Below are 25,965 nucleotides of genomic sequence, written 5' to 3'. Positions count from 1 at the left end.
TAGAGCAAGAGCGGCTAGAGCAAGAGCGGCTAGAGCAAGAGCGGCTAGAGCAAGAGCGGCTAGAGCAAGAGCGGCTAGAGCAAGAGCGGCTAGAGAAGGAGCGGGAGCGAGAGCGGGAACGGGAAGAACAAGAGCGTACAGTCGCGGCAGAGCGAGAAGTGGAACGGCGACGCGAAAAGAAGGAGAGGGAGCAACGGCGGCAACGCGAGCGCGAACAGGAGCGCCTGCGTGAGAGAGAACAAGATCTGGAAGCTGAGAGAGAGCAGCAGAGGATCCAGGAGCAACACGCGCGAGATTCAGCTGCCGCGCGTCTGACGGCAGGACCTAGATCGGACCTGCGGTCAGAAGCGACGCGAGGACAAGAGCTGCTTAATGGCCATGCTTCTGCATCCACTTCTTCCCCAGCATGCCGCATCCTTAACCTACCCGAGGCGGCCCCGGCCACAGCCCCTCGTACCGGCCTCTCCAATAACCCTAGCGTACCCGGCATGCCGAACATCACCGTCAGCTCATCCTCCATCGACGAATTCGGAGCCCACAATCCCCCCTACACATCCTCATCGAAGCTCTCCGTGCCCGGTTCGGCAGCAAATGCTAACAATGCAGGCAGCGCGCGTGCACGTCTCAGCTCCATTGAGCCCGTGCGCGGAGGAGCAGCGTATGAGCGCATGCTGCTTGCAGGTACCGGCATGCGCAATGTCGTACAGGCAATCGGGGAGGAGAGCGAGGAGGAGGAGGGTGGCGACGATGCAGATGAGGAGGCTGCTGCGACGATTGATGGCTTCGGAGGCTATAGAGTTGGTGGCGGTGGTAGCGACTCTGGGGCGGGTCATTCGGGTGGCAAGAAGAAGCGCCACACAAAGAAGGCCCAGCGGTCGCGCACAGGATCACATCATGACGCGCACGAGGCGAGCGAGAAGAATCGTCTGCGCGCCATCGAAGGCGCTCGCGCGGATATGATGGATGAGGACGAGGATGTGACGCTGCTAAATATCGAGGAGATGCTAGAAGACTTTGAGTGGAACCCGACCAAGAACGGCATGCAGAGCATGGTTGGTAGCAGGGCCATGAGCGTTGTCGGATTGGGCGGCGCCAAAACTGCTGACCTAATCGAGGCGAGGCTCCTCGACGAGCTGCAAGCGATCGAGGCGGCCAACATTCACGCGCTCATCGAGTCGGACGACCGCGTCGCACACGTGATCCAGCACATCGAAGAAGCGCTGGGACAGCTCGATGTCATGGACAGCGTCATGTCGACCTTCAAAGCGAGCTTAAACGCGCGCAACGACGACATCATGCATATCGAAAGCCAAAACCGCGGCTTGCAAGTCCAGACGAGCAACCAACGCGTGCTGGCGGATGAGATCGAGAAGCTGCTGCAGACTATCCACGTCGATGACAGCACCGTCGCGGCGCTCGAGCACGCATCACTCGAAACGGCAGCTGGCATAGCCGATCTTGAAGCTGCTGCAGCGTCGCTCTACAAGAGCATCTTGCAGGCAAAGGGCGATGGAGAAGACGGAAATATGGCAGAAAACGTTGCCGCGGCGACAGAGCGGCTCGCGGAATACATCAGCATTTCGGACCGGTTCTGCAAACGTGTGCTCGACTTTCTCACATGGCTCTTCAATCGTGAAATCGGAAATCTCCTGTCGGACCCACATCGACAATACGCTCTTCAGCCTCCTCACCCCACCATACACGACCATTCACAGCTGGAGAGTTCGCTGGAAGGCTACTGTGGCATCTTGCTCTACATCAAGGAGACGTCTCCCTCTCTCTTCTCACGTATCTCTGCTCAGTATTTTGCTTCCGTCAGCGACGCTTACCGACGCGAGATGACGGGCATGCTTGCCATCTGCAAGGGACAGATCCGCAAAGCCACCGAAGAGGAGAACAATGAGATCAGCTTTGTGGTACCTGGCGGGACCAGCGCCGCTGCTGTGCTCAGAGCTGGGACGGTCCGCAGGGTAGGTATGGGCCTGCGCAACAAGCCACAGCGATCCGTCGGAGAGGCTCAAGGGGGAGAGGTCAGTACAGCCGCAGGTCTGGCTTCCAATGAAAAGATCGTTGCTGACCAACTGTCGTATAACTCTCGCAAGACATTTGCACGTATTCTGTCATCAACGACGCCGCTCGTCACCAGAGAACAAGCTTTTATCGCTGACTTCCTGCACATCAAAGACAACAATGTCACGTATGCAGATTACTGCAACTTGGAGCCATTCTTCCGACGAAGGGCTGCCACCCTTTTCACCTACTCAGCCGCAGGGCCGATGAGAGAAATGAAGGGCGCGATGGACTTGATCTTTGGCTTCTTGGCGCCTGAATTGCAGACACTCGCAGATCATGTTCTACAGAATGATCGCATGTGAGTACTTTTCCGAAACATCTTATATCGAGCGCAAAGCTGATAATGCGCTCCACGTTGATATCCGATAGCCAACTGATTGGCATCCTAGCTGCGCTGGACCGCGCAATCATCGAGGCTGAGGAGGCGAGCAACGACTTTTTGATCAAGACGCTCTCTAAACTTTACTTGCGTCTTACCAACACGCTGGAGAAGCTCATCGCCGAGCAGATCAAGAACATCGAGCAGACAAGGCTGAGCAGCAAGAAACGCAAGGGTGTCCTCCACTTTGTTAAAGTCTTGCCCGTGCGTTGCGATACTAGTTACACGAAGGTGCCGCTGGCAAGCTGCTGACGTGTCTGCTTTTGTGTTACCAGCTCTTCGTTGAAAGAGTCGAGGCTCAGCTCGTTAACAGCGAGATGTTGAACATCCGCGGCGTCATCAATGGATACTACCAGCAACTTTCGCATGCATGCTTCGAAGCATTGCAAGCCATGGCCAAGATGGCGTTAACGAACGCCTCGAGCGGTGGCAATGATGATGAAAAGGGTGTGCTATATTCACAGATCCTCTTGCTGGAAAACACGCACTACTTGGATGTGGAGTTGCGCAAAGTCAGCTCAAGCGCGCTTTCTCAGATTGTCCGGCGCGCAGAGAGCATGTTCAATGACAGTCTCGGTTGCTATGTCGCCTCCGTGCTGCGGCGGCCATTTGGCAAGCTGATGGACTTTGGCGACGCGGTCGACCTTCTGTTGCGCTCAACTCCAGCAAACGAGATCACTTTCCACGCTGCGTATTCCAAGTCGGCCTTCAAGCGCCTCGCCAAGGAGAATACGTCGAAGGATGTGCGCAAGAATGTGGAGACTCTGTCGAAGCGCGTACAGAAGCACTTTGCCGCGGACGACGACGAACTTTCCGTTGTGCCTGGAGCTGCGGTGGCAGTCGACGCTTGTGAAGACGTGATGGTGCAGGTGTGGCGCTCATGCGAAGCGGGTGCGGCCAAGGAGCTGGATCGCTTCGCTAGGATACTCAAAGACGTCTTACCGGACGGCAGCGTGACGATCGAGATCACTATGCAAGAAATCCGCAGGCTGTTCACCGCCAACGCACCGTCTATTAAGAAACGGTAGAGCCGTGAGAGAGACGTAGTTGATGTAGCATTACTTATTGCAACATTCGCCATCATGAGGCGTACACCCCGTGCATTCCGTTGACATCTACTACACCGTCGGCAGCGTCAACGTCGGAGCGTTTGGCGGCCATGCTGCGGGTGTTCACCATGAACATATGGCGAGAAGACGGGGTAGGGAAGGGGGAAAGGCTTAGCTATCTTCTGCAGCGATATGCAATGTGGCATCATCACGAGTGTTCTTTCTTTTTCCCCATGTATACTATTAGTGACATTCTTTTGTCAAACGTGGTTGGGTCGGCTAATCGCGCGCACCCCACACTGTCAACAAAGCTCTTACTAGCTACCCCACTACGATCGGCTGCCGTCGTCGAGGTCTCGAGGCCCAGGCGACCACAGCGTTTTGCTACGTAAATTGCTTCCCGCCTCGCTGCCTTTTCTCTGTTGTCTGAGTTGCTGTGCAAGAAAAGAGGGGTGAGAGAGCTGACATTGTACAAGAAACCAGGTGCAACATTGTCGACTCCTTCGCCAAGCAAGCCAACATTTTCATTCATCAAGATGTTTCCTACCGCTCGCATCCTGCATAGCGCCGTGCGCGACAGGACGAAGACGATCGGGTTCATCGGACTTGGCGTGAGTCGATGCGGGATGGACGAAAGCCTTCATTTAAACCCAACGAATGGCAGTCCACAGTGTAGGGGCTCGGACGCTGACATGGCCCACGAAAAATAATCTTACAGGCCATGGGTCGCGAAATGGCGGCGAACATTGTCTCCAAGACTTTCGCGGAGAGCCCGGATCCATCCACTTCCTTTGTGATCCACGACGTCTCGGAGCAGTCAGTAACGCGCTTCTTGACGACCACCACGTCACTTCATCCGGGCCGCAGCATCTCCCCCGCCAGCTCCCCGGCGGGCGTAGCACAGTTGTCATCTACGATCATCACCATGCTACCGTCTTCGCCGCAAGTCAAGGATGTGTACACAGGAGAAAATGGTATTCTTGAAGGTCTGGCAGCACTGGGAGACCCAGCGACAGACTCTTCCTTTTCGACATTGTGCATCGACAGCACGACGCTTGATCCTAAAGTCGCGCTCGAGGTCGCGACACAGGTCAAAGCGGCGGGCTTGTCGTCCTCGTTGTCTGCATCTGCTACTGCGGGAGCCGATCAGCAGCAGAAGCAGAGCGCATTCGACATGATCGATGCCCCCGTCTCAGGCGGTGTGGTCGGTGCGCGCGCAGGCTCTCTCAGCTTCATGGTCGGCTCTGACTCGGCCATGAGCTTCAAGCAGGCGGAGGCGTACCTGCTCAAAATGGGTAACAGGGCGGTGCATTGCGGCAAGAACACCAATGGGCTCATCGCCAAAATCGCGAACAATCTGCTTCTCGGAATCAGCATGTTGGGGACCTGCGAGGCGATGCTGCTTGGCACTGCACATGGACTGAGCCCACAGATGCTTGCGCATATCCTCAATACTTCGTGCGTCCACACGGGCTTTCCAATATAAGTGAAGAGAGAAAGAGTACTGATACACCGCTCATCTTCCTTTATACCTTCCTAGGACGGGTAAATGCTGGTCCAGCGAAGTTGTACGTCTCTTCTGGTGTTTTGGAGCAGACTCCGCCCTTGATTACGCTGAAAATTCACTGTCCTCTTATTCTTTCTCACTTCCTCACGGCCTTCTAAGAACAACCCCGCACCCGGCGCATTGCAAGGCACCGACAAGTCCCCACCCGCAGACCGAGACTGGGAAGGAGGATTCGCGTCGCGACTCATGTCGAAAGACCTAGGCTTGGCCATGTCCGCTGCGCGATTAGAAGGCGTGCCCGTCCCGCTCGGGCAACTGGCCAATCAGATCTACCAGGCGCTAGGAAGGACCGAGTTGTACATGAACAAGGACTTCGGTGTTGCTTTCAAGGCTTTGGCTGTGAGTTCACCACAGCGCTTTTTACAGAAAATCGTGGGCTCCTTCTCTGTGTTCTGATTGCTTTCTGCTTCAGGATGCGTTGGGGCGGCCAGAATTCCGAGAAGACCCAGCCGAAACGAAGGAAAGCTGTTAGCTGGCCAAAAGAGAGAAGATGGAATGCGCACTGTCTAACAAAGCTGGATCACTGACGACAAGATGATGTAGTTGAACGCCAATGGAATCGCACGCAGATAAGCGGTACATGCTCTCCGACACCTCGAATGCGGATGATTGCCCTCAAGGACAGAAGCAAACACACTTGGTCCGGCTCTGCCTCTGCACCGCGGGAATGGACATGCCTCGGTCCTTCACAACTCCCTCCACCTCCCGAGCGTAAAGCCGCTGTTGAACCGGTATGTGTAGTGTGTAGGTCGAGAATTCTCTGCATCGTGTTGCGAGCAACGCTCGCATCGAATGTGTTGCACACATCGAAAGTGCTTGAGGGAGCCGTGCGCCTGAACCGTGCGTCATTTCTGCGCCCGCTGTGTAAAGGAGCAGAAGGTGGACACTCCAAACTGAGCTGGATTTGGCAGACCACAATCAGTCTTGTGCAACGTGCACCGCCGCTCCCGATTGAGATAGGCCTAAGCGCCGAAGAGGTATTGCTCGACGTTGGCTGATTATTGTGAAGATTCGGCGACGGTCTCTTTTGAACTTGGGGAGCGGTTCCAGGGAGTTGCAGTACCATCAAGAGTGTAGAAGCATGAGGACGCGCTTCATGTCTTCTTGTCGCCCTTTCATGCGTCAACACCTAGCCCGACCGCCTCCTTGACCTAGTTACGGACCTCCTTGGTTATCGGTGCGACACGCTCTTCAGCAATGGGCTGCTGGATCTGGCTGTCGCTCGAGCGGGGCGCAGTGAGCGAGGACAGCGCGCCTCGCTTAGCGGGATCGAATGTACCGTCCGTGTCAGACTTGTACTGCTTAAGTGGTGCGTCGAAGATGTATACGCCTGACGCAACACCGACGAAGGTGGCGAGCAGGATCGGGATTAGGCGTTGCTGTGAGTAGGACATGGTGAGCAGCGCTGGCAGTTGCGACGCCGAGGTCTGAGAAACGATGTGCGAGTACGATTTAAAGGGTGGAATAGCGTGCGCCGTCGTCAATGCCGAGGTGCAGAACAGCGCGGCGTCTACGACCCCATTGGCCATACCTGAAGCATGACGATGAGATGACGAGATGATAGGAAATGTGTGGACGATAAATGAGAATGTCACCACTTTCTGTTCCGAATTCCGAATTCCATTCTGATTTTTTTTGGAGTCCATGGTTGTCCTTGTTAAGCATTACAAAAAGAGATCGACCGAGAGCGGTTGGTGATGATTGTACGGCAACATCTTTTGCCATCTTGGCACTTGACCGGTCCATACTAAGGTCGTGTGAAGCGTCAAGTGAGCTTGCCATTGCCGTTGCGACCCCTCAGCGGAGACTTTGGATCGAAGGAATTCTTGCAGTGGCGCAGCAGCAAAGCTTCTGGAGACCCATACCTTCTATTGCAGGCTTGCTATCGCGACAAAGATCCCAAGCTCTGATTAATCCAAGATGCCGTCCAAATCAAGATGGCGCGACCCCAAGGCGCAGCACTTCCAGCTTGTTCATCGTTCTCAACGAGATCCTCTCATTCACGACCCAGAAGCCGGCGACCGCGTTCTGAAGCAAGTCGAGCGTGCCAATATAGCTCGTTCGCAAGCAAAGGTACGCCGCTCGTTTCCTTTACTCCTCGGCCATCGCCGCTGACAGTCTTCATCGTGCCATGGCTTCTCTGATCTTGCAGGGCAAGTCCAGGGCGGATCTGGAAAGCGAGTTGCCTGCTCTCGCGGTGCAGGCGTCTAAAAGAGGCAACATCGGCGAAGCTTCCAACTACGGGATCTACTTTGATGACATCGAGTACGATTACATGCAACATTTGCGGCCTATTGGCGCTGGAGGATCAGGCAATCTTCCGTCCAATGCTGCGAGAGGTGGGAAGGATGAAGAACAAGATGTCGACGCCATCCTGCTGCAAGCTCCGAAGCAAAAGAACCTAACAAAAGGCGAGACACCTAGCTTTGCGCTCAAAGAGGATGCTCCGAGCACTGCTTCGCATGATGCATCATCTTCCAAGTTGCAGCTCCCTGCCAGCGTTTTTCCGTCGCAGAACGAGCTGCCTTTCTCCTATACCTCGCACATGCCGATCGAACCCTCTTTACAAGGCTTCCAACCGGACATGAATCCGCATCTTCGACAAACACTCGAGGCGCTCGATGACGATGCATTCGTGGATGAAGGCCTCGAGGACGACTTTTTCGACAGCATCATCACAGACGGCCAAGGCGCAGACGACGATGCGGGCGCAGAGGAATGGATGAACCTCCCACCCGAAGGCGACGAGCGAATATGGGGAGACGAAGCAAAGGAGCTGGCGGAAAGGGGGAAAGCGGTGGATGAATCGGAGCTGACGCTCGAGCAGAGGGTCGCTCTGTTCAAACTCAAAGCAAAGATGGAGCCCGCTCCAACATCGATGCCAATTCAAACGACGCGCGCTCATCCGGCTGAAAAGGATGAAGTGGACGAAGCAGGCGATGAGCTCGCTTCTTTGCCTTCTGGGAGCGGTGCAGGCAAGCGGCGAACGGCGAATCGGCCCGCCTCTAGTGTAGGCGGCGCATCCTCCATTTTTGGCGAGAGCAAGAATAGGTCGCGTCCGGGCGTCAAAGCACGCTATGCAGCTAGCGACGCCGGCAAGTCGGCCTTCTCGATGAGCTCAAGCGCCATGTTTCGCAACAAGGGCCTGAGCGGTCTCGACGAACATTTCGATCAGATTGAGCGGCTGTACGGACAGCGGTCGACTGACGATGATGGAGAGGATATGTTTCACGAGCAGGAATGGGAAGAGGATGACGATGATGAAGAAGCTGCGCGGGACCTCGCGCAGTCAACTGTGGCGATAGGAGAAGACGGGGAGCCCATCTCTCGCGAGGACTTTGACGGCATCATGGACGAATTCTTGAATGATTACGAAGTGCTGGGCGGTAAGATGCGTCAGACTCTGGGCGGTGCGAACGCAACGCCGGCGGAAAAGTTGGACTTGGTGCGCAGGGCGCTGGGTGAAGCAAAGCTGCGGGACGTAGCCGAGGATGAGGAGGAGGAGCCCATGCCAGAGATCCGGGTCGTTGGGAGCAACAGAGAAAAGTGGGACGTCGAGTCCATCCTGTCGACTCGCACCAACCTCGAGAACCATCCGCGCACGATCCGCGCCGAGGACAGCATTAGCATCGCGCCAACTGGCTCGATGGCGGCGCGCTCAGCGTACATGCCCGCCTCGATCGGGGGCGGGGGTGCCTCCACCAGCGGCCATGCAAATGGCACTGCCAATTTGGTGGCAGCAGACAAAGTGCCAAAGATTAAGATCGACCCGCGTACCGGCATCCCGAAGATCGTCGGTTACAGGACCGTAGGCAAGAAAAAGGGCAGCCCTAGCGAATTTGGTTCAGAGGCAAATGCTGCGTCCAGCCAAGAGCAACGCGAGGATCAGGGCAACAGCCAAGATGAAGGCAGTGACTACGATAGCGATGCAACTGAAGGTGAGTGCACAGCGCGAGATTGAAGAACGAAATGTGCTGAATATCTGGCTAATCGAATCAACAGGACTATGCCGAGATACTATCACTCGGCCCCGCGATGAGACGGCCGAAGAGAAAAAATCGCGCAAAGGAGCAGCCAAAGAGGCCAAGCAGGCGCGACGCATGCAGAAGTCCATGACCAAACAGGCCTTCGCAAAAGAGAGGAAGAAGCAGACCAAGGAGACGCAGGCGCGCGTCAAGGACGGAGGCGCTGCAGATGTGGGTCGTAATGGCATTGCGGCCGGTGTGCTTCGGCTGTAAGGCCAAGCGGAAGGCTATGGCTGGCAGTCATGTATATTCATCCGGTCTTCGACAATACATACAGACATATATTTCCCACTGGTCCTCAATGTGCTTCGCATTGCGACTATCGACGGATGTGTGCGAGATAATCGAGGCCATTGACCCTGAAGCTGAGGAAAATCGCCCAAGTCTTAATGAGCGAGATGATTCTGAATCCAGGTGTCCGCCAAATTCGATTGCCTTGATCCAGAATGGCACGCCTAGTGATATTAGCGAGGGTGCTGCTCCGAGATACTGTCGATGCTGTGGCGAAGCGATCAGTGCCCAGAGTTGAGAACGAGGAAAGAATTTCAAGATTGTTCAATAACGAACAAACGCATTCCTCGATTCTCACCAGAATATTGGCAAGAACATGCTGAATTCCACCCGCGACGCTCGGAAAATAATTTCTGCCATGCTTAGCTCGTCCTTCTTGGCGTACATGTGCATCGTATTCATCAACTGATAGACGGCGGCCTGAACCAGGTCAAACTCCTTGCACAAGCATCACTGCCCTCAAACATGTCCTCCCTTCGAGCCGCAACGTCGCTTTTGCGGCAGCAAATCCTCGGCTTTGGCGCCGCTCGCCGGGTTCTCGCAGCGACTGTCTCCGCCGGTCGTTGTTCGACCTGCGACGCTTCAGGTTTGAGGCGCCAGGTCATCGCCTGGAAGCCAGCTCAGCCCTACTCGACTTCGCCAGCAGCCGAACAATCTTCATCCCCTGTTGAGCGTGCTCCGGTGTCGGCTGGAGACGCTCAGTCTACTGCAGTGCCTGCATCTGCACCGGGCGCGGACTTCGCCGCTGAAGATTTCTCCGAAGATGGCAATGTCTTCTACCCGCAGTCAGCCCAGCTCGACGGCAGCGGCGTGTCTCCGTACACTGTAGAACGATGCGGACCGTCGGGATCAAGTCTCCCAGTCTACACCGAGTATAAGAACAACAGAAGCCGGGTGTTCACAATCGTTCGCAAGGTATCTGGTGACGTTGATGTGAGTGTGCTCTAAGGCAGCAGGTACCAACGGAGGGATTTTGCGAGTCGAAAGCCTTAGCCTCAACAGGCAGCTGACACTAGTCACCAACATCCCGTACTCATAGGCCCTGAAGAGAGACATGCAGCTCACGCTTCCGACACTCGTTCAAGCCGCAATTTCTCCCAAGCTCAAAGTGCGCGATGTGAAGCCGTACAAGCCGCGTTCAGGCCGGAAGATGCCAAAATACGAGCTGATCAAGGCGGTCAAAAGCTCGCCGGACGCCGATGCGTTGTCCAAGAAGGGCATCGTGCCGACAGGCGGGAAAATCATTTTGGAAGGTAAATTGAAGCGTGAGGTGGAAGACTGGCTGAGCCAGAGGGGTTTCTGAGGCGTAACTTCGAGAAATGGGACTACCAATAACCTTTAGCATTCCTCCTTTGGTTGTACTGTACATGAAGCTGCTTTACACGGTCTTGGTTGCTCCTTTTATAAACTCATACCATGGAGAAAGTAACGACGCGTCCCTCCTTCGCACTCTGCCTCGCAAGCTCCAGAACACGGATTGCAACTGCCACCTGACTGCTCTTGATTTTTTGTTTGTCCAGTATCTCCCGCCTAGCCTGTGCGTCCGTCTCGGGGAGCAAGTTGACCTTTGTGATGACGTCTGCCAGATTGGTATACAAATCAATGTAACGCCCCGGCCGCGTTTCGATTTTGCTTTCTAGCAGCTTGGGCGGCTTGGTCGGCTCGCTGGGTTGTTTGAGCCAATCGCGCTGCTTCTCCTCGACTATCGTCAGCGTACCTAGGCGCTCCGAATCGCTCGCGCCAGGCGCATGCTTCCCAAAGCTTTCCGGGTGCGAGCCGGGCGACTGGCCCGCTCTGAGCTGGTTCTCCTGCGGGTCGAGCGCGTGCTTGACGTAGCTGCCGCGCGTCGCGTGCACCTTGAAGCGCAGCTGCGCATCCTCCGTTTGTGCGGCGAGGACGGACGCACTCAGCAGACATTGTAGGCCGGCCGGCTTGGTCCCTGCAGCCGGCGCACTAGCGTCCAGGGTCTTGCTGTGGGAAGGATAGAAGAGGTGCAGGTGGAAAGAATCGTCGATTGAAGCGGGTTGCTGGCAGCGGCTGTTGCGCACTATTGCCAGGAGGGACTCGGGCGCACCGAAAAGGCTTACAGCTGCCAGGTATGGCAGCAGCCCGAGGTCAGCAAGTTGCAGCATGGATCTTGAGATCAACGCGCGAGCTCACCCTGATCCACCAGATGCGCGCCAAGATCCCACAGGATTCCCCCACCTTCTTCGGCAGGTGTTTCCTCGCGCCAGCCGCCTTTGGCTAGCGGCCGGAAACGGTCGAAATGTGACTCGAAGAAAAGCGGCTCGCCGAGGTAGGTCTCGTTCGAAGTCTCGAATAGGGAGCCTAGCGTCAGAAAGTCGCCGTCGAACCGACGGTCTATGTCAGACAACCACGAGTGCTCATTAGTTATTGAGTTCTAGAGGTATAAAAATCATCCATACTCACTTTGGAAAGCACTGCAGAGGAGGCCCCGTTCCTTAGCGATCTTGTCGAGCTCTGTGACATCCTCGCTTTTGAGTGCCAGCGGTTTCTCGCAGAGCACGTGTCGGCCGGTCAAGAGCGCCTGCTTGGCGACTTGGAAGTGCAGCTTGTTGGCGATCGTGATTACGGCCAGGCCACCCTTAGGTAAAGGTTCGAGCTGGCACGAAGCATCTTGGCCAAACACCGCGTCGATTGAAGGGTGGATGGTCAAGCCTGGGTGCGCATGTGAAGCGTCTGGACCGGACTTGGAACCAGGCCGTTGCTGGATCGAATGCAAGCGGAAGACAGACGGGAGGGAATTGATGAAGGGTAGGTGAAAAGTCCTTTAGAAGGATCAAGCCATCATGTAACATTCGATTAGGGATCCATGGTCAGCGCGTACAAGCGGACAGATGGTACCGATAATGACTCAAAATCTGAGCCAGCCGCTTTGGCATCTCACCTCGCACTACTGCCATACCCGATGATGGTAACCGGAATAGTAAATTTGCTGGACATTTTGAGACACTTGATGTTGGCACCGAACTCGTAAGCACCTGGGAATGAGCAGAAAGGCTACGATTCTGTTGCTTGGCGGTTCACGCTTGACCGTTTTAAATGCGGTGAGGACGATGGAACGAAGAGCGGTTGCGCGCTGGGCGAGGATTGAGTCGAACGCACTTTGCAAATATAATTGCAACTTTTGCTTGGCATGGATATTACCACAACCTCCGCGCTGCACTGCGCTCACACCAAGCCAAGTCAAGCCAACCAGCAACCACTGACCAGTCATCATGAAGACGAGGTGGGGTCTTGCGATGAATGACGGTGGGCTTCACCCTTCGTGGCACAGGAAAACGAAGGCAAGGTGGACATGCATTCGTCGGTTTACCCGCGGCCGTTTAATCAGGATAGATATGGTCGTTTCAAAGTAGGGTTAGGCCACCTAGCTTTCCCCGTCCGAGGGGCTCACCTTGCAGTCATTTGATTAGGCCATCAATCAAGCAATACACTATAACTGATCGTCCATCGGGTGCCAACCCCCAAGAGCCTTACGAGTTGAAAATAAGATCTTGCAAAACAGTTGATGTCCTTAGTCTATTGAGGTCTCGCAAGGTCTACAGAACGATGATGAAAGCGACATGCGAGGCCAAATGGTGGTGTGTGAGGACTGTGACTGCTCAGACAGCGGAACTGATATTTGATCGGCCTCGCTATCTTGATAGTTCGTACACATATGGCTTATGTACGCACACTGCGCGAGAGTCTGCATAGTCTGCGCGCACGGGCCACTTTCTGCTGCCAGCCAACAGACGTGTTGATTGCGATCCTCCCTTTCCCGCTTGGGTGGGAGCGCGGCGCATCGCATGGCATCCTGTCTCCAGAAGGGGCTGACTGACAGCACACAACCAACGTTCTCAACGACAGAAGGGAGCCCACCCTCTCCGTTGAGCAAACCATCCCCGAACGACTCTTGCCTCTCTTCCTCCTTGTGTTTTCTCTTCCAATTTCATTGCATAAAGGGTTCACTGCGGATCATCTTGCGCTTTGTAGACTCCCCTCTATTGCAAAACATATCACCAGCTCACCAGGCGGATCTTGTACAACCAGCTCCCTTGATCGAGCCATCAACACAGTTGCGATGTCTTGGCCAATCGATCTCAATGCAAAGCCGGTGCCGAGGCCGACGCCGCAGCTGCCCGTAAGTACACACGGGCAGGACTTTGGCGTCACAGTCCTTGCCGCTGCGAAGCTATGCATGTACCATTCGCTGACACGGCGCGAGCCGCTATGCGTCTCTTTCCGTCTACCCTACCGCAGGACTCGGTCATGCAAATGTTCTCAATGAAGGGCAAAGTGGTATGCATCAGCGGCGCCGGATCAGGCATCGGCTTTGCCGTGGCAGAAGCGATGGCCGAGGCGGGCGCGGACGTCGCGATCTGGTACAACTCAAACAAGAGCGCAATCGAGAAGGCGGAGAACGGTCTGGCGAAGAAGTTTGGCGTCAAGGCCAAGGCGTATCAGTGCGGCGTGACCAAGTTCGAGGACGTGGACCGCACGATCAAAGAGGTAGAAAAGGACTTTGGTCGCATTGACGTCTTTGTGCGTATTAATCCAGTCATGCCAACGTACCTCAGGAGCGGGTGTAAGAAGAGGGAAGATGCCTGACACCATTCTCCTCACATCTGACCTCTCCAGATCGCCAACGCCGGCGTCGGATTCCCAGGCGGCATTCTCGAGCGCAGCCTTGAGGACTGGCACAAGATCATCGACTGCAACTACAATGGTGTCTACTACTGCGCCAAGTCGGTTGGCGAGATCTTCAAGAAGCAAGGCAAGGGCAACTTTATCATTACCTCTTCCATGAGCGGCCACATCGTCAACGTCCCGCTGGACCAGGGGTGCTAGTGAGTCTCCTCCCAAGCAATGTTGGTCATGGGTCGGTGGCGGGTTTAGCTTATTCCATGCTCGGATCTCTATTTACAACAGCAACTCGACCAAGGCAGCAGTCAGGCAGTGAGTTCTCTCAACAGCATGTCAATCAAGCGCACACATCTGATGTTCCTTTTGCCCTGGCGTCCCCGGCAGCCTGGGCAAGTCGCTCGCGCGCGAGTGGCGCGACTTTGCGCGCGTCAACTCTGTCTCACCGGGGTTCTTCGACACGGACCTAGGTGCGGCGCCGCAGGTGCAGGTACAAGCGTTCAACAGTGCCGTGCTCGGCAGGCAGGGTGACGTCAAGGAGCTCAAGGGCGTCTACTTGTACCTCGCGAGCGACGCGAGCACGTTCACGACCGGCTGCGATATCATTGTCGATGGCGGCTACACGCTGCCATGAGCAGCGGAAAAGGGCGCCGTTGGCTTGCAAGGGCGGTTCAAAAGCTGGGAGTTCGAAACTTGACAGGAGGGAGACATGGGTGGAAACGAGTAGAATATTGCGTGTGTTTGAGCTTCCAATGCAATCCATGAAACGGCGGGGCCGAACAAGCCTGCAAACGTGCCATATCCCAGGTTCTACATGGCCCACATTGTTAAGGAAGACCGCACTGGTTATGAGTCAGTGTGTCTTCACGGCGGTGTTCTATATACGAGTACATGAACCGTCGAAGGCGCCAGAGTTGTATACATCCACACCATGCGTCCGGATGCGCGACAATGAGCAGCCCCTGCGTGCGCAGGTCAAGCTGCACACCAAGTTCTGCAATGTCCGCCGTCTGTGACGAGCATGGCTACAACGGGTGCTGGCTGGCTCGTGCGAAGCCTCTTTTGCCATTCTTAGTGCATGCCGCATCTGATGCCTGTCCCTCGGCCCTCGCTGCTCACGGCGCCGTTGGTTGTCTTGTCAGCGACGATAATGCGCAGGCCTGCGCAAGGCAATTGTCTGTATGCGCACTGTGCAGTCGAGCATTCCGATGCGTCGCGCAGAGCAAGGTCCATCCGCCTCGTCCCGCCTGCGAGCTGCGCGTCTCCGAGTATACATTTCAAACCGCTGGGCGGACGGGGGAGAGACCATCAAAAGGTGTGGTGGGTGATCTTGAGTTAGCCTCATGGAAGCGGAATGGAAGGTGAATATCAGAATTAGGGTTGAGTCTAGTTGCTAAGCCCTTTTTCATGATGGAGAATCGGGGAAATGAAACGTCGCAGCGTCAGCCGCAATCAACGACCGAGGGCGCGTGCGGGACACACTGCCCGCAATCTCTAACCCTGCGGGCTAACACTCTTTGCTGCTCTGCTGTGGTGCAGACTATGAATGTAGCGGCAGGACGCCGTGGCGACATGGCAGTGTATTCTGATTTGATCAGCGCATGTGTGTGCTCCCCTGCTGCACGCTAAACCGAATGTTCTGCAGTGCCGCTTTCCTCCAGCGGTTTTGTACATACACCAACCCTCCCTTTGTCGTACGATGAGGATGCCTCGCTGCTGGTCATGCGCGTGGTTCACGCTGCGTATCGCTGGTAGCATGTATATTCATCATAGAGCACACGCGCTGTGCATTTGCAGGTGTGTATGGCGGCGAGTGGTAAGTAGGTATCGCAGTATTGCTGCTCACCTTTGCAAAGAAAGAGAGTTGTTGGCAAAGGAGCGCTGCGAGCGCACAGCACGCAGGCAGCCCGGCGGCGCTGTGCACGCGGGCAGCACTGCGCAGCACTGCTAACCATCCATATGCACACTGTATGTACATTATATTCTACGAAGGGTCCACCCGCCGCGCTGCAAGAGGCAGGTCAGGCAGGCAGGCAGTCAGTCAGCCCAGTGGAGATGGTGCATTCGGCCATATCCCATCCTCTCCCTCGGCTGGGGTCTTCACACACCTACGGACTTGCACCTCGCACCCCCTCCTTTACATGCATCATCCCATCGAGGTCGACCCGTCGTCCAATCCGACTCGTGCGTCCTCATCGAGACGAAAGAACAGTCCCTGGCTAGCTAGCTCCATACCCAAGCATTCGCACCGTCTCACTCACTCGCTTGCGATCATCCCTCTGCTCTGCTCTGCGCTGCGCCTCGGCTGTCCGCACTGGTTGCGGTTCCCGCAAGCAGCCCAGCGGAACTTCCCATTCACCGCAGCCGCATAGCAGCTTGTACATACCACGGCCCGCCGCTCAGCAAGCAGCACGCGTTGCGCCTTACACTCCTTGCGTGCTGCTACTGCTGCTGCTGCTGCGACTGCGGGGGTGCGGCTAGTGCACAGTCATCTTAGACGGTGTTTGCATCGATACCAGCGAATAAAAGCATTACATACACATCTAGACTGAACAATCGCACTCTGTTGGCCAAGATGATGGGCAGTCCAGCACAAGGTCAGTAGATGGTCACGCTCTTTATTTATTTTTGCTTCGAGACCAAACTCGGCCTTGGCCGATGCTGACAGTGTCTACTCGTGGATCTTCGCAACGCCTCCTGCCGCTCCATCGCTTGCCAATCGATGCTCCTCCCCATCACATCATATGCATTGCCCAACTGCCTTGCATCCGCCTCCCGCGCACCCAGCAGGAGGCGGATTCATGGCCGGCAGCCCTAGCTCGGGCTTTCTTCCAGCATCACCCTCGCAATCGCAACTACAACAAAACGGCAGCTTGGCGAATGGCGTTGGCGGCGGCTCCGCGGGAGGAGATTTGCAAGAGAAGATCGCAGCAGCAAGGAGACAGGCGGATGGCTTGAAGGAGCAGATTAGAGCGAAAAAGGACGTGATGGCTGATACCAGCTGTAAGTGCGATCGTGCAGGTGGCGAGCAAAGAGGGCGCAGCGTGGATGACCCTTGCTTCCCGCCTTGTGTCTTGCTTCTGCACAACAGTGCGAGCGATGGCCGGCGAGGTAGACCCGCTGCCTCGGATCGTAATGAAGCCGCGTCGAACGCTGAAAGGTCACCTGGCCAAGATCTACGCGATGCACTGGGCGAACGACAAGCGGCATCTCGTCTCGGCCTCACAGGACGGCAAGTTGATTGTGTGGGACGCATACACGACCAACAAGGTACATGCCGTACCCCTGCGCTCGTCATGGGTCATGACGTGCGCGTACGCACCAAGCGGCAACCTCGTCGCCTGCGGCGGTCTCGACAACATCTGCAGCATCTACAACCTCCGCAACAAGGAAGGCAACGTCCGCGTCGCCCGCGAGCTCTCCGCGCACACCGGCTACCTCTCCTGCTGCAGGTTCCTCAACGACCGCCAGATCCTCACATCCTCTGGCGACATGACGTGCATGCTCTGGGATATCGAGGCCGGCGTTAGGATTCAAGAGTATAATGACCACACTGGCGATGTGATGAGGTGAGTTGAAGCGCCAAGTGTGTATACTTCTCGATCAAGCGCGTCCTGACCTGATCGTGTCTTTTGGCTTGAACGACAATGGCAGCCTGTCGCTCGGCCCAAATCCCAACATCTTCGTCTCGGGCGCGTGCGACGCCATGGCCAAGGTCTGGGACATCCGCTCGGGCAAGGCGGTGCAGACATTTGCGGGGCATGAGTCGGACATCAACGCGGTGCAGTTCTTCCCCAACGGCGACGCGTTCGCCACCGGCTCGGACGACGCATCGTGCCGGCTGTTCGACATGCGCGCGGACCGCGAGATGAACCAGTACACCCACGACAACATCCTCTGCGGCATCACCTCCGTCGCGTTCAGCATCAGTGGCCGCCTGCTCTTTGCCGGCTACGACGACTGCAACTGCAACGTCTGGGACACGCTCAAAGGCGAGCGCGTCGGCGTTCTCGCCGCGCATGAGAACCGCGTCAGCTGCCTCGGTGTCAGTACCGACGGCATAGCGCTCGGCACCGGTAGCTGGGACGCCAGGCTGCTCATCTGGGCGTGAGCATTAGCGTTGGCGAGCAGGGACAGGAACAGGGGCGCAGGCGCAGAAGCAGGAGGACGAGCAGGCGGAGGTGCAGGTGCATGCCGGTGGATTGAGGCGGCAGCAACAGCGGCGGGGATAGGCGGCTTGTAGCGCTATGGGGTGATCTAGCCATTTGGTAACATACCCTGCTTGCAGGCGGGGGCCGGGGACCAGACGGCCTTGGGCTTCTACGCTGTCTCCACATCTGCTACTTTGTCTGGCTAACAGCGCGCGGGGCTCGGTGTACATGCGCGACCGCCGTTCGCCTCGTTGTTGCAGCGCTTTTCAAGAAGTGCTGTCCGCCTCGGAAGGCCGCGAAGCCGTCAGGGTACGCTGCGCCATTACATGCTTTCGCGTATACAAGAATACGCACATACACACACGCACGTACACGAACACGTCGCCACTGCCTTCCGTTTTCTTGACAACCGCCTTCCACCATCTCCGGCTGCTACTCGTCGCTTTCACCACCCTCGCCACGGCTCTCGCATATATCTACGACTCAACAGGCTCTCCCATCACCCGCTATTACCCAAGTCACCGTACGCCCCGTCCTTCCTTTCGTCCTTGCGGTCCGCTTTGCCCCTGTTTTATTTTTGTTTGGGTCACCCTGCCGTTTTCCCGCTCCGCCCGATAATACGCTCCGCCCCCCCCTCCCCTCCCACACCCTCATCTATCAACCACCTGCTCCCTACATCCACAATCACGATCTGTGTGACATAGCCTTCGTAAGGACGATTCGAAATGCATGACAATGAGACTTGCTTACCTCTTTCAGGTGTGGGCTAGGTTCATGTAGGCATGAATGATCGCTGCATGAATGCACGGGCAGATTGCAGGGACGAAAGGGAGGAAAGGACCGTGGAAGATGAAGAGCCCAGCAGCCGGGTAGGAGGGTCCCTCCCGCTTTTTCCTATCTGAGATGCACAATTACAGCCGTGCAGAGACGCACACACGTGAAATCCGGTCCGGCTGCCGAGTCAGACCGACTGGCGAAGGACTATTGGTGGCTCTTGGCTGTGCACATCGGCATTCACTTCACCGATGACCGCGCAAGCGAGTCGAAGTGTCGCTGCGAGCTGGTGCACGAGGCTCACGAGCACGCCGAACAGAGCAACCACGGCGCTGATGCACGTCGCCAGCCACTAGACGCACACCCTGGTTATCCTTCCGACCGGAGTGGACGCGGATGTGTTTCCACTGCTTGAGGCAGAGGGGTTGCGGACGTGATGGGCGGCCGAGCGTCATGCAACCGGGCTGCGTGCGCAGTGCTTCGAGAGATGCCAAGATCTACTATATAACCAAAGCAGCTCCAATCATCTTCCGCAACGGTCCACGGGCTGCGTCGGACGCATGATTGATGTGCCAATCAGAACCCCACCTGCTCGCAGTGGCTCATCGCCTGGCTGATGGCTCGCGTCTTCTATTGACAAGACGGCACGCAATGCTGAGTCAGGGTCACTCGGGCTCTGAGCAGCGCGGATCAAGCCTCATTGTGCGATTCAGGCTGGTGATGACGAGGACGGCGCATTCCTTATGGATGCCAGCGTTCATACATGATCGTGCAACTTTAGTTGACAGGCGATGAGATGCTTCTTCATGTTTGTCAGGACGCCGATGAGAGGGTGATGAATGAAATAAGTCATCGCCGAAATCTTCGCGATCATGTTGGCTGTTGACGCGACGCGCTTTCGTTGGTAGTTGCATCGACCGAGTCTTCCTCGTCCTGGCGTCGTGCTTCCTGCCCATGCACGACCTGCTCAGGTTCAAGGACCGCGCATAGGACGCTGCGCAGCCCACACAGTGCTTGCTGCGTCTCCAGGCTAGCCGCCTGAATGCGTGGCTCGAACCAAGTGAGACAGCATCAGCAACATGAACGCCGACCATCGCTCCGCCGGGTCCCTAGGGCCTCAGCGAGTTTCGAGTCAAGGGCAACAGCGCCGATCGCCTGTTCGCTACATCCTCGGCACACCGTTGGGCGCAGAGCGGAAGCTTCCTTCAACCAGCGCCCATGCTGGCGCTGATGGCGAGCGCTCAACGTCTTCCTTGTCGCCGGCTTCTACGCATAACACCTTCGGACATGCAGAGAGCGCGGCTTCCTTTGTAACAAGCCAGTCTTGTGGTCCTTCGGGGTCGCTGCGGCCCAACGGAATCGCTGCAAGTGCAGCGGGGAATGCGTCGGTTTACGACGCATTCGACGAGCAGTCATGGCTTCAAGGGCTTGGATGGCAGATTAAAAGGGCGCTCTCGAAGCCCGTCTCGGCGCCGACGAGCGGCTTGACGTATGCTTCCACAGTGTCACCGGCGAAGAAACGCTTCATTCGGATGCCATGGACGCCCTCGCGCAGGGAAGATTTATCTTCCATGACGCCTGTCTCGTCATCGAAAGGCAAGCAGAGGGCTTCCAAAGATGCATGGACAGATGAGACGCCCGCCTCAGCATCACTACAAGGGACATCCGGTGCCCAGCTCATCTATGCCGACGAGGCAACAGAAGAACCACTAAAGCAGCAGTACGGCTTCTACCGCACAGCAGCGACGCAGACTACACCGCCACCATCCCCTCCTCCAAGTGCGAAGGTCGACTACCGGCTCGACACGCTGGCAAGCGTCGCAGCGGAGGATGGCATCGTCCTGCCAGGCTCGTCGGCGCAAGGCGCTGCGGAACATCTTCAGAATGGCACCTCTGGTGCAGCTGCGCTGGAACGCGCGCGACATGCAGCGCGCGCTGTGCACGAGATGCTCGCACAGGGAGGCGTCGAAGCCGCCGACGGCCGCGCTTTGGCGGAACAGCGCGCTATGCAGCTCGACATGGAAGGCGCTTTCAAGGCGGTCGGAGGCGGAAACGCTAGTGCCGGGGGAGACAACTCCACCAGCGGAGAGGAGGGCGAACAAGACGCAGGTGCTGATGGTGCGCCATCGTCTTTCATCCGGCGCTTCGTCCTGCCAGGTGGGCACGTGGATGTTCTAGCTGCACTGCAGGCACGAGCTGGGCTAGAACGAGATCAGCAGCCGCAGCACGAAGCCGAGAGCGAGAGTGAGGTATGGGATGACAGAGAAGCGCCGCAGCGTGCTCTGATACAGGTGAGAGAGCATGTTTGATTCTGCTTGGCTTCAATCACACTGACGCCTAAAACGCCTCTCAAGGAGATCTTTGAATCTGCGCAAAGTCAGCAGGAGGCATACAATGCTTCCGACAGCGACGACCAAGAAATGAAAGACGGCAAGTACAAAGACGCTTCCCAGCGACCCACGCTCAAATTGCCGCCTACAGGCCCACGGCCGTTCATTCATCCCGTGTCCGATCGTGTCTTCAGCGACGAGGAAGTCGAGGATGGCGATGACGAGGATGAAGACATGCTCGATGGAGAGGAGGGCGAGATTGGGGACTCAGATGATGAGGATGAGAGCGAAGCCGAAGAAGACATCAGAGCAAAAGCGCACTGCAACAGCATAGGCATCGCAATCCGTCGGCCTCAAGATGCGGCAGGCGATAGCGAGGAAGAGGGCGGCGTGCTTGGCTCGTCGCAGGTGGATGGGGAAGGCTCCAGCCAAAGCGAAGATGACGCGGCCGGTGTGGATTCGGAAAACGCGATCGTTCTGGGCGACACTAGCGACGAGGAGGAGGAAGAAGATGAAGATGAGGAAGAGGGGAACGTGGAGGTTGAAGACGAGGAAGATGAGGATGTCGATTCGGACGTTGAGGACAAGGAGCACAAAGCCGATGCTGGTGCTAAGGAGCAGGAGCAGGATGAGGCTCAGGCGCCTGCAACATTGGTGCGCTTTGGTGCCATCCATGCATCCGACTTTCTCGAATACAACGACGAGGATAACAAACTGCCCCGGAACGGTTCAAAGCGGACCAGAGTGCAATTGCAGGGAGGTGAGGACGGCCACCAATTTGTCCAGTTCCCAGACTCATCGCCTACAGCACGACCTGCGCAGAGCGAGGATGCCATTGACACAGATGCTCACGCATCGTCGAAAACAGAAGGCGCTAAAGTATTTGACATTGCGCAATCCGCAGCATCGCTTGCTGCAGGCTATCCTCCAAGGCAAGAAGGTGGTTCAGTGTCCGCACCCGCAGCCGGCCTCGCGCCATTTTCTCAGTGGCCCATGCCGACAGCATCGACATCGGCATTGGCGTCAGCTCCTCCGGTGCCCCCAGCTTTCACAGCGCTTGAGGGAGACATGAGCTGGCCGCCGCCTCCGCCTCCGCCTGCTTTCTCTCCAGATGCGACTACAAACAACGCCTCTTTTAATTGTCAAAGGGGCATGGACCTTTCTGCTACCCGAGGATGGGAGCCGCCTACTCTAGGTTCGTCCACTCAGAGCCAGGCATATCCGCCAGACTCGATGGGCTTCGGACTCGATCCTGCTCTGAGCTCGTCGCGGCAGCCCGGAGAGAATGCGTCGTCGTCCCTCTTTTCGGCCAATGCGAAAGCTTCAGATGCGAGCGCAGCGGTAACCAAGGCTCCCGCGACAGAGGGCAGCCTTATCGAAGGGCAGCTCTCCAAACATCCATCAAGCCCCACTGGCCTGCACGACGGGTCGCTTCTTGTCAGCACACAGGACCTCAGGCTTGCAGAGCCTGAAAATGAGTCTCCTGCCTCCAGCGCATTGGCAAAATCCCCGCAGCTCCAATACGACCTTCCCAAGTCAGCGATATCCTCGGTGCAAGACTCGCGTTCCAACCCTGTCCTTGCTGCACCTACCACCAAAGAGCTTCTTGCTGCTGATAGTGCGGAGCTTCATTTGCTCAAGTGCGTCATCAACAAGTCAGGTCACGGCACACCAGCAGGTTCCACGCTCTGGCAAGCAGGCTCTGTCACGGCTTCCTCAGCAACCGATGCTCATGCCGGGCCCGAAACGAAAGCGGTTGGCGTTGGGCGAGCATTCGGCTCAGAATCAGCGACGACAGCTACATCAGAAGCGAGCCGACCTATGCCGGCTGAAGTATCTGAGCTCGCTGAGCAGACTGATCTGACGCTGGTGCAACCAGGAGCAGAACCCCTCGCGGCCAAAGCGGCGGTAGCAAACGGCGCCTCTCAGCCCACTACTGTTCGCAACGCAGCTGGATCCGTCGCAGCAACAGCAAGGAGTCCACTGCTTACCGAGCAACATGCTGCGCCACTGTTGACCCCAACCGATGTTCCTTCCCCCGCCCACTATATCAGTGAGCCGGTTGATCCGACTTCGCTGAGTTCTGGGAAGGATTTTGTCGCGTTCAAAGCATCAGTGGCAGACAAAGGCCTGGCCCCTGATTCTATTTGTTCAGCACATGGGTCCGCAACTGCAGCAAAAGGCAGTTCACTGCCTACCCCTCAGCCTGCAGCCTCGATGCTGACTCTGTTTGGCCCCGAGGATGCTACCCCACATGTCGCTGAGCTGGCTTCCGCTGAGCAAGTAGGAATGCTGCAAGCTATCACCCAATCCCTGCCCACATCTATAGAGACTGTTACGAAGAGCCCAACCATTTTGCCGACAGAGCAGCCGGCCGCTAGGTCGGCAACCGCGGCCGAAGCTGGGCAAGGCACCTTCGCGAATGAAATCACAGCGCAACACAATCCAATGGATGTCGATGCATCGCAAGGACTCCCAGCCGAAACTAGCGAAACAAAAAAGGAGAAAGCAGAAGAGAGTCTACCCAAGGATGACACAGCAACCAACGCGACCGAGCCTCCGCATGACAAGGTCGAAAGTGCTCCAGCGGCTGCCCAGTTATCTCCAGGATCTTTGCCATCGTTCGTCAGTACTGCCTTCGCACCTATGGCACAAGTCATCGAAAATGCCAACCCAGACCAAAGCTCGCTTCCTTCGGTGAAAGGGGTATCCGACGCCACCCCCCAGGAGGCTATCGGGAATGGAAACCCCACCTACTCTGTCGATGACGAGGATCAGATGTTTGACTTTGATGCTGCTGGCGCAGATGAACCCGATCCTGGCAATGACGTTGATGAAAGAGAGCCGGTGCGGACGGTTGAGGCACAGAGCACCAAAGCCTCACGTTCGGATGCCCAGCTGCCGGCATCGTCGGCACCCTGCACGAATAGTCACAGTGTCGCTACAAGCAAGTCGGATGAAGATTCCCGTCAAACGAAAGCAGCGCCAGTTCTCCCAACAACAGCTTCATCGCCGGCAGCTTCGCATGGGCCTAGCACGAAACTTTCGCAAGGTCATCATCGTCATCATCACCATCACCACCAGAAGAACAGCAACACTTCCACGTGCAACAATGTATCCTTAGCCGACTCAGCAGCAACAGAAGGGCGGGTCACACGTTCGCAGTGAGTGGCATTTGAGCTTTGTCTGAGCCCTCATGAGCGCTGATCCGCGGGCGCTTCTACAGCTGTCGTTTCCATCATGTGACTCTCGAGCGGCAAGCAAACCAGCCAAGCTTCATCGTTCCGGGCTGTACCTTGCTGCACGAAGCCCTAGCGGAAGAGGGCGCCGTTGACAAAGGGGAAGCAACCGGCGAACAGATGGAGGACAAAGAATCATTCCAGCCAGAGGACCTCGCAAATGACCTCTACCACGCTCTCACTCGCATTGTCGGCTCCGAGATTCTCGACGAGGTCTACGTCCTGCGCGATCGTCTTCCGCCCGGCATTGTGCTCGAGGATCCCGATGGCGAGCCATCGACAGCTAACAAAGCTGAAGCAAAGCAGAACGACGCACAAATCGAAGCCCAGCTGCAAAAGACGCCGCCGCCTATCTCCCATGACGCTCACGATGAGAGCATGTCAAGCGGCAAGCGGACCCGCTCATCTGAAAAGCGACATCGTCACCCTAGCCCGGACGGCGACCAAGCCGACTACCTTCCGCCCGAGACCCCAAGCCAGCGCATCAGTGCTCGCAAAAGCGAGCGGAACGACGGATTAGGTGCAGATATCTCCTTTGAGCTCTTGGAGGAACGCGATATGGACGCAGAGATGGACGATATTGAGCTCGTAGGAAGGAAGCGCAAGGCAGCAGGAGCCAAGGATCTGCAGCAAAATGACGAACAGGTGGAAACCAGAGCAGTACAAGAGTCCCAGATACCTGCACGATCCAAGCGTCTTCGGGTCGCGCCGAGTCAACCCGAAGATGAAGACGTGGCAACCGACGTTCACACACCCTCACGACCCACAAGAACCCGCCGGAAGAGTGCTGCCGAGGCACCATCCACTGCATCCCAACAACAGAATCCTCAACCTGAATCGCAGTCCACTACCACGTCACGCATACGCACGAGTAAGCGACAGCGGGAAGGTGATGTTGCAGAGCCTCGACAGGCTGAATCGTCTTCTACGACTGTGCGGTCATCGACCCGCACTCGCAGCAAAAGCCGGCGGTCTCCTGCTGGCAATCAGGAAAGTCAGTTGCAGTCGCAGTCTCAGTCTCAGTCGCAAGCTGTTAGTCGATCTGGCTCACAGCGCCGTACCAGACCTTTCACCAAATAGCAATGAGCACATCTGTAGCATAGATGCACGCCTAAATGTGCGACAAGCGTAGGCATTGCGACCGTTACCCAGTGGTCGCTTCTCTCTGAGTCATCAGTCATCCGTAAATCCTTCTATATTAGAAGGCGGAGGCAGCGCCGCAGCTAAAGCACCAAAGGGCCAGCCTGCAGCTGCGCCCACTCGACTATCTCTTCTCACGACGCGATCAACGAGCATCCCAAAGAGCAGACTGTAGCCAGCAAGCAGGCGATGGCGCATGCTTGCCTTGTATTGACAAACGGCAAGGGTGGTAGGAAATGCTTGCAATCAATTTTGTAGCTTGATTATCCGCCTCTATCCCTCATGGCTTTAGATTTTCGG

At 56.5% G+C, this 25,965-nt stretch overlaps 9 protein-coding genes across 9 annotated transcripts; 6 read left to right on the top strand and 3 right to left on the bottom strand.

Moving 5' to 3' along the window:
• On the top strand, positions 1–3,732 carry K437DRAFT_240402 (uncharacterized protein). The gene is made up of 4 exons (XM_013385097.1): positions 1–2,030; positions 2,103–2,371; positions 2,443–2,656; positions 2,728–3,732. The coding sequence occupies exons 1-4, from the start codon at positions 489–491 to the stop codon at positions 3,478–3,480; spliced, it is 2,778 nt and encodes a 925-aa protein (XP_013240551.1). The 5' UTR covers positions 1–488; the 3' UTR covers positions 3,481–3,732.
• A 115-nt stretch (positions 3,733–3,847) lies between these two features.
• Positions 3,848–5,620, top strand: K437DRAFT_259601 (uncharacterized protein). Its single transcript, XM_013385096.1, has 5 exons — positions 3,848–4,112; positions 4,220–4,959; positions 5,042–5,069; positions 5,168–5,407; positions 5,481–5,620. Exons 1-5 carry the CDS (start codon positions 4,038–4,040, stop codon positions 5,538–5,540), a joined length of 1,143 nt encoding a protein of 380 aa, XP_013240550.1. The 5' UTR covers positions 3,848–4,037; the 3' UTR covers positions 5,541–5,620.
• Positions 5,430–6,320, bottom strand: K437DRAFT_31433 (uncharacterized protein). Its single transcript, XM_013385084.1, has one exon. It carries the CDS (start codon positions 6,132–6,134, stop codon positions 5,589–5,591), a length of 546 nt encoding a protein of 181 aa, XP_013240538.1. The 5' UTR covers positions 6,135–6,320; the 3' UTR covers positions 5,430–5,588.
• On the bottom strand, positions 6,220–6,597 carry K437DRAFT_270721 (uncharacterized protein; the record flags this gene model as incomplete). The annotated part of the gene is made up of 1 exon (XM_013385095.1): positions 6,220–6,597. The coding sequence occupies one exon, from the start codon at positions 6,595–6,597 to the stop codon at positions 6,220–6,222; it is 378 nt and encodes a 125-aa protein (XP_013240549.1).
• A 192-nt stretch (positions 6,598–6,789) lies between these two features.
• Positions 6,790–9,435, top strand: K437DRAFT_240396 (uncharacterized protein). Its single transcript, XM_013385094.1, has 3 exons — positions 6,790–7,141; positions 7,221–9,006; positions 9,071–9,435. Exons 1-3 carry the CDS (start codon positions 6,989–6,991, stop codon positions 9,304–9,306), a joined length of 2,175 nt encoding a protein of 724 aa, XP_013240548.1. The 5' UTR covers positions 6,790–6,988; the 3' UTR covers positions 9,307–9,435.
• A 360-nt stretch (positions 9,436–9,795) lies between these two features.
• Positions 9,796–10,791, top strand: K437DRAFT_259598 (uncharacterized protein). Its single transcript, XM_013385093.1, has 2 exons — positions 9,796–10,317; positions 10,424–10,791. Exons 1-2 carry the CDS (start codon positions 9,850–9,852, stop codon positions 10,685–10,687), a joined length of 732 nt encoding a protein of 243 aa, XP_013240547.1. The 5' UTR covers positions 9,796–9,849; the 3' UTR covers positions 10,688–10,791.
• On the bottom strand, positions 10,741–12,485 carry K437DRAFT_31388 (NAD(P)-binding protein). Its single transcript, XM_013385083.1, has 4 exons — positions 12,293–12,485; positions 11,815–12,173; positions 11,545–11,745; positions 10,741–11,473 (listed from the first exon to the last, which is right to left on the bottom strand). Exons 1-4 carry the CDS (start codon positions 12,346–12,348, stop codon positions 10,794–10,796), a joined length of 1,296 nt encoding a protein of 431 aa, XP_013240537.1. The 5' UTR covers positions 12,349–12,485; the 3' UTR covers positions 10,741–10,793.
• Positions 12,486–13,294: 809 nt separating this feature from the next.
• K437DRAFT_259596 (NAD(P)-binding protein) lies at positions 13,295–14,842 on the top strand. Its single transcript, XM_013385092.1, has 5 exons — positions 13,295–13,531; positions 13,651–13,932; positions 14,029–14,237; positions 14,320–14,346; positions 14,419–14,842. Exons 2-5 carry the CDS (start codon positions 13,675–13,677, stop codon positions 14,663–14,665), a joined length of 741 nt encoding a protein of 246 aa, XP_013240546.1. The 5' UTR covers positions 13,295–13,531; positions 13,651–13,674; the 3' UTR covers positions 14,666–14,842.
• A 1,990-nt stretch (positions 14,843–16,832) lies between these two features.
• Positions 16,833–18,142, top strand: K437DRAFT_270716 (putative G-protein beta subunit Bpp1; the record flags this gene model as incomplete). The annotated part of the gene is made up of 3 exons (XM_013385091.1): positions 16,833–17,034; positions 17,123–17,600; positions 17,686–18,142. The coding sequence occupies 3 exons, from the start codon at positions 16,833–16,835 to the stop codon at positions 18,140–18,142; spliced, it is 1,137 nt and encodes a 378-aa protein (XP_013240545.1).
• Between the last annotated feature and the right edge of the window lie 7,823 nt (positions 18,143–25,965).

Source organism: Tilletiaria anomala, assembly GCF_000711695.1.
Source record: "Tilletiaria anomala UBC 951 chromosome Unknown K437scaffold_127, whole genome shotgun sequence".
Lineage (NCBI taxonomy): Eukaryota > Fungi > Basidiomycota > Exobasidiomycetes > Georgefischeriales > Tilletiariaceae > Tilletiaria > Tilletiaria anomala.
This window is presented reverse-complemented; position numbering and strand designations above follow the sequence as displayed.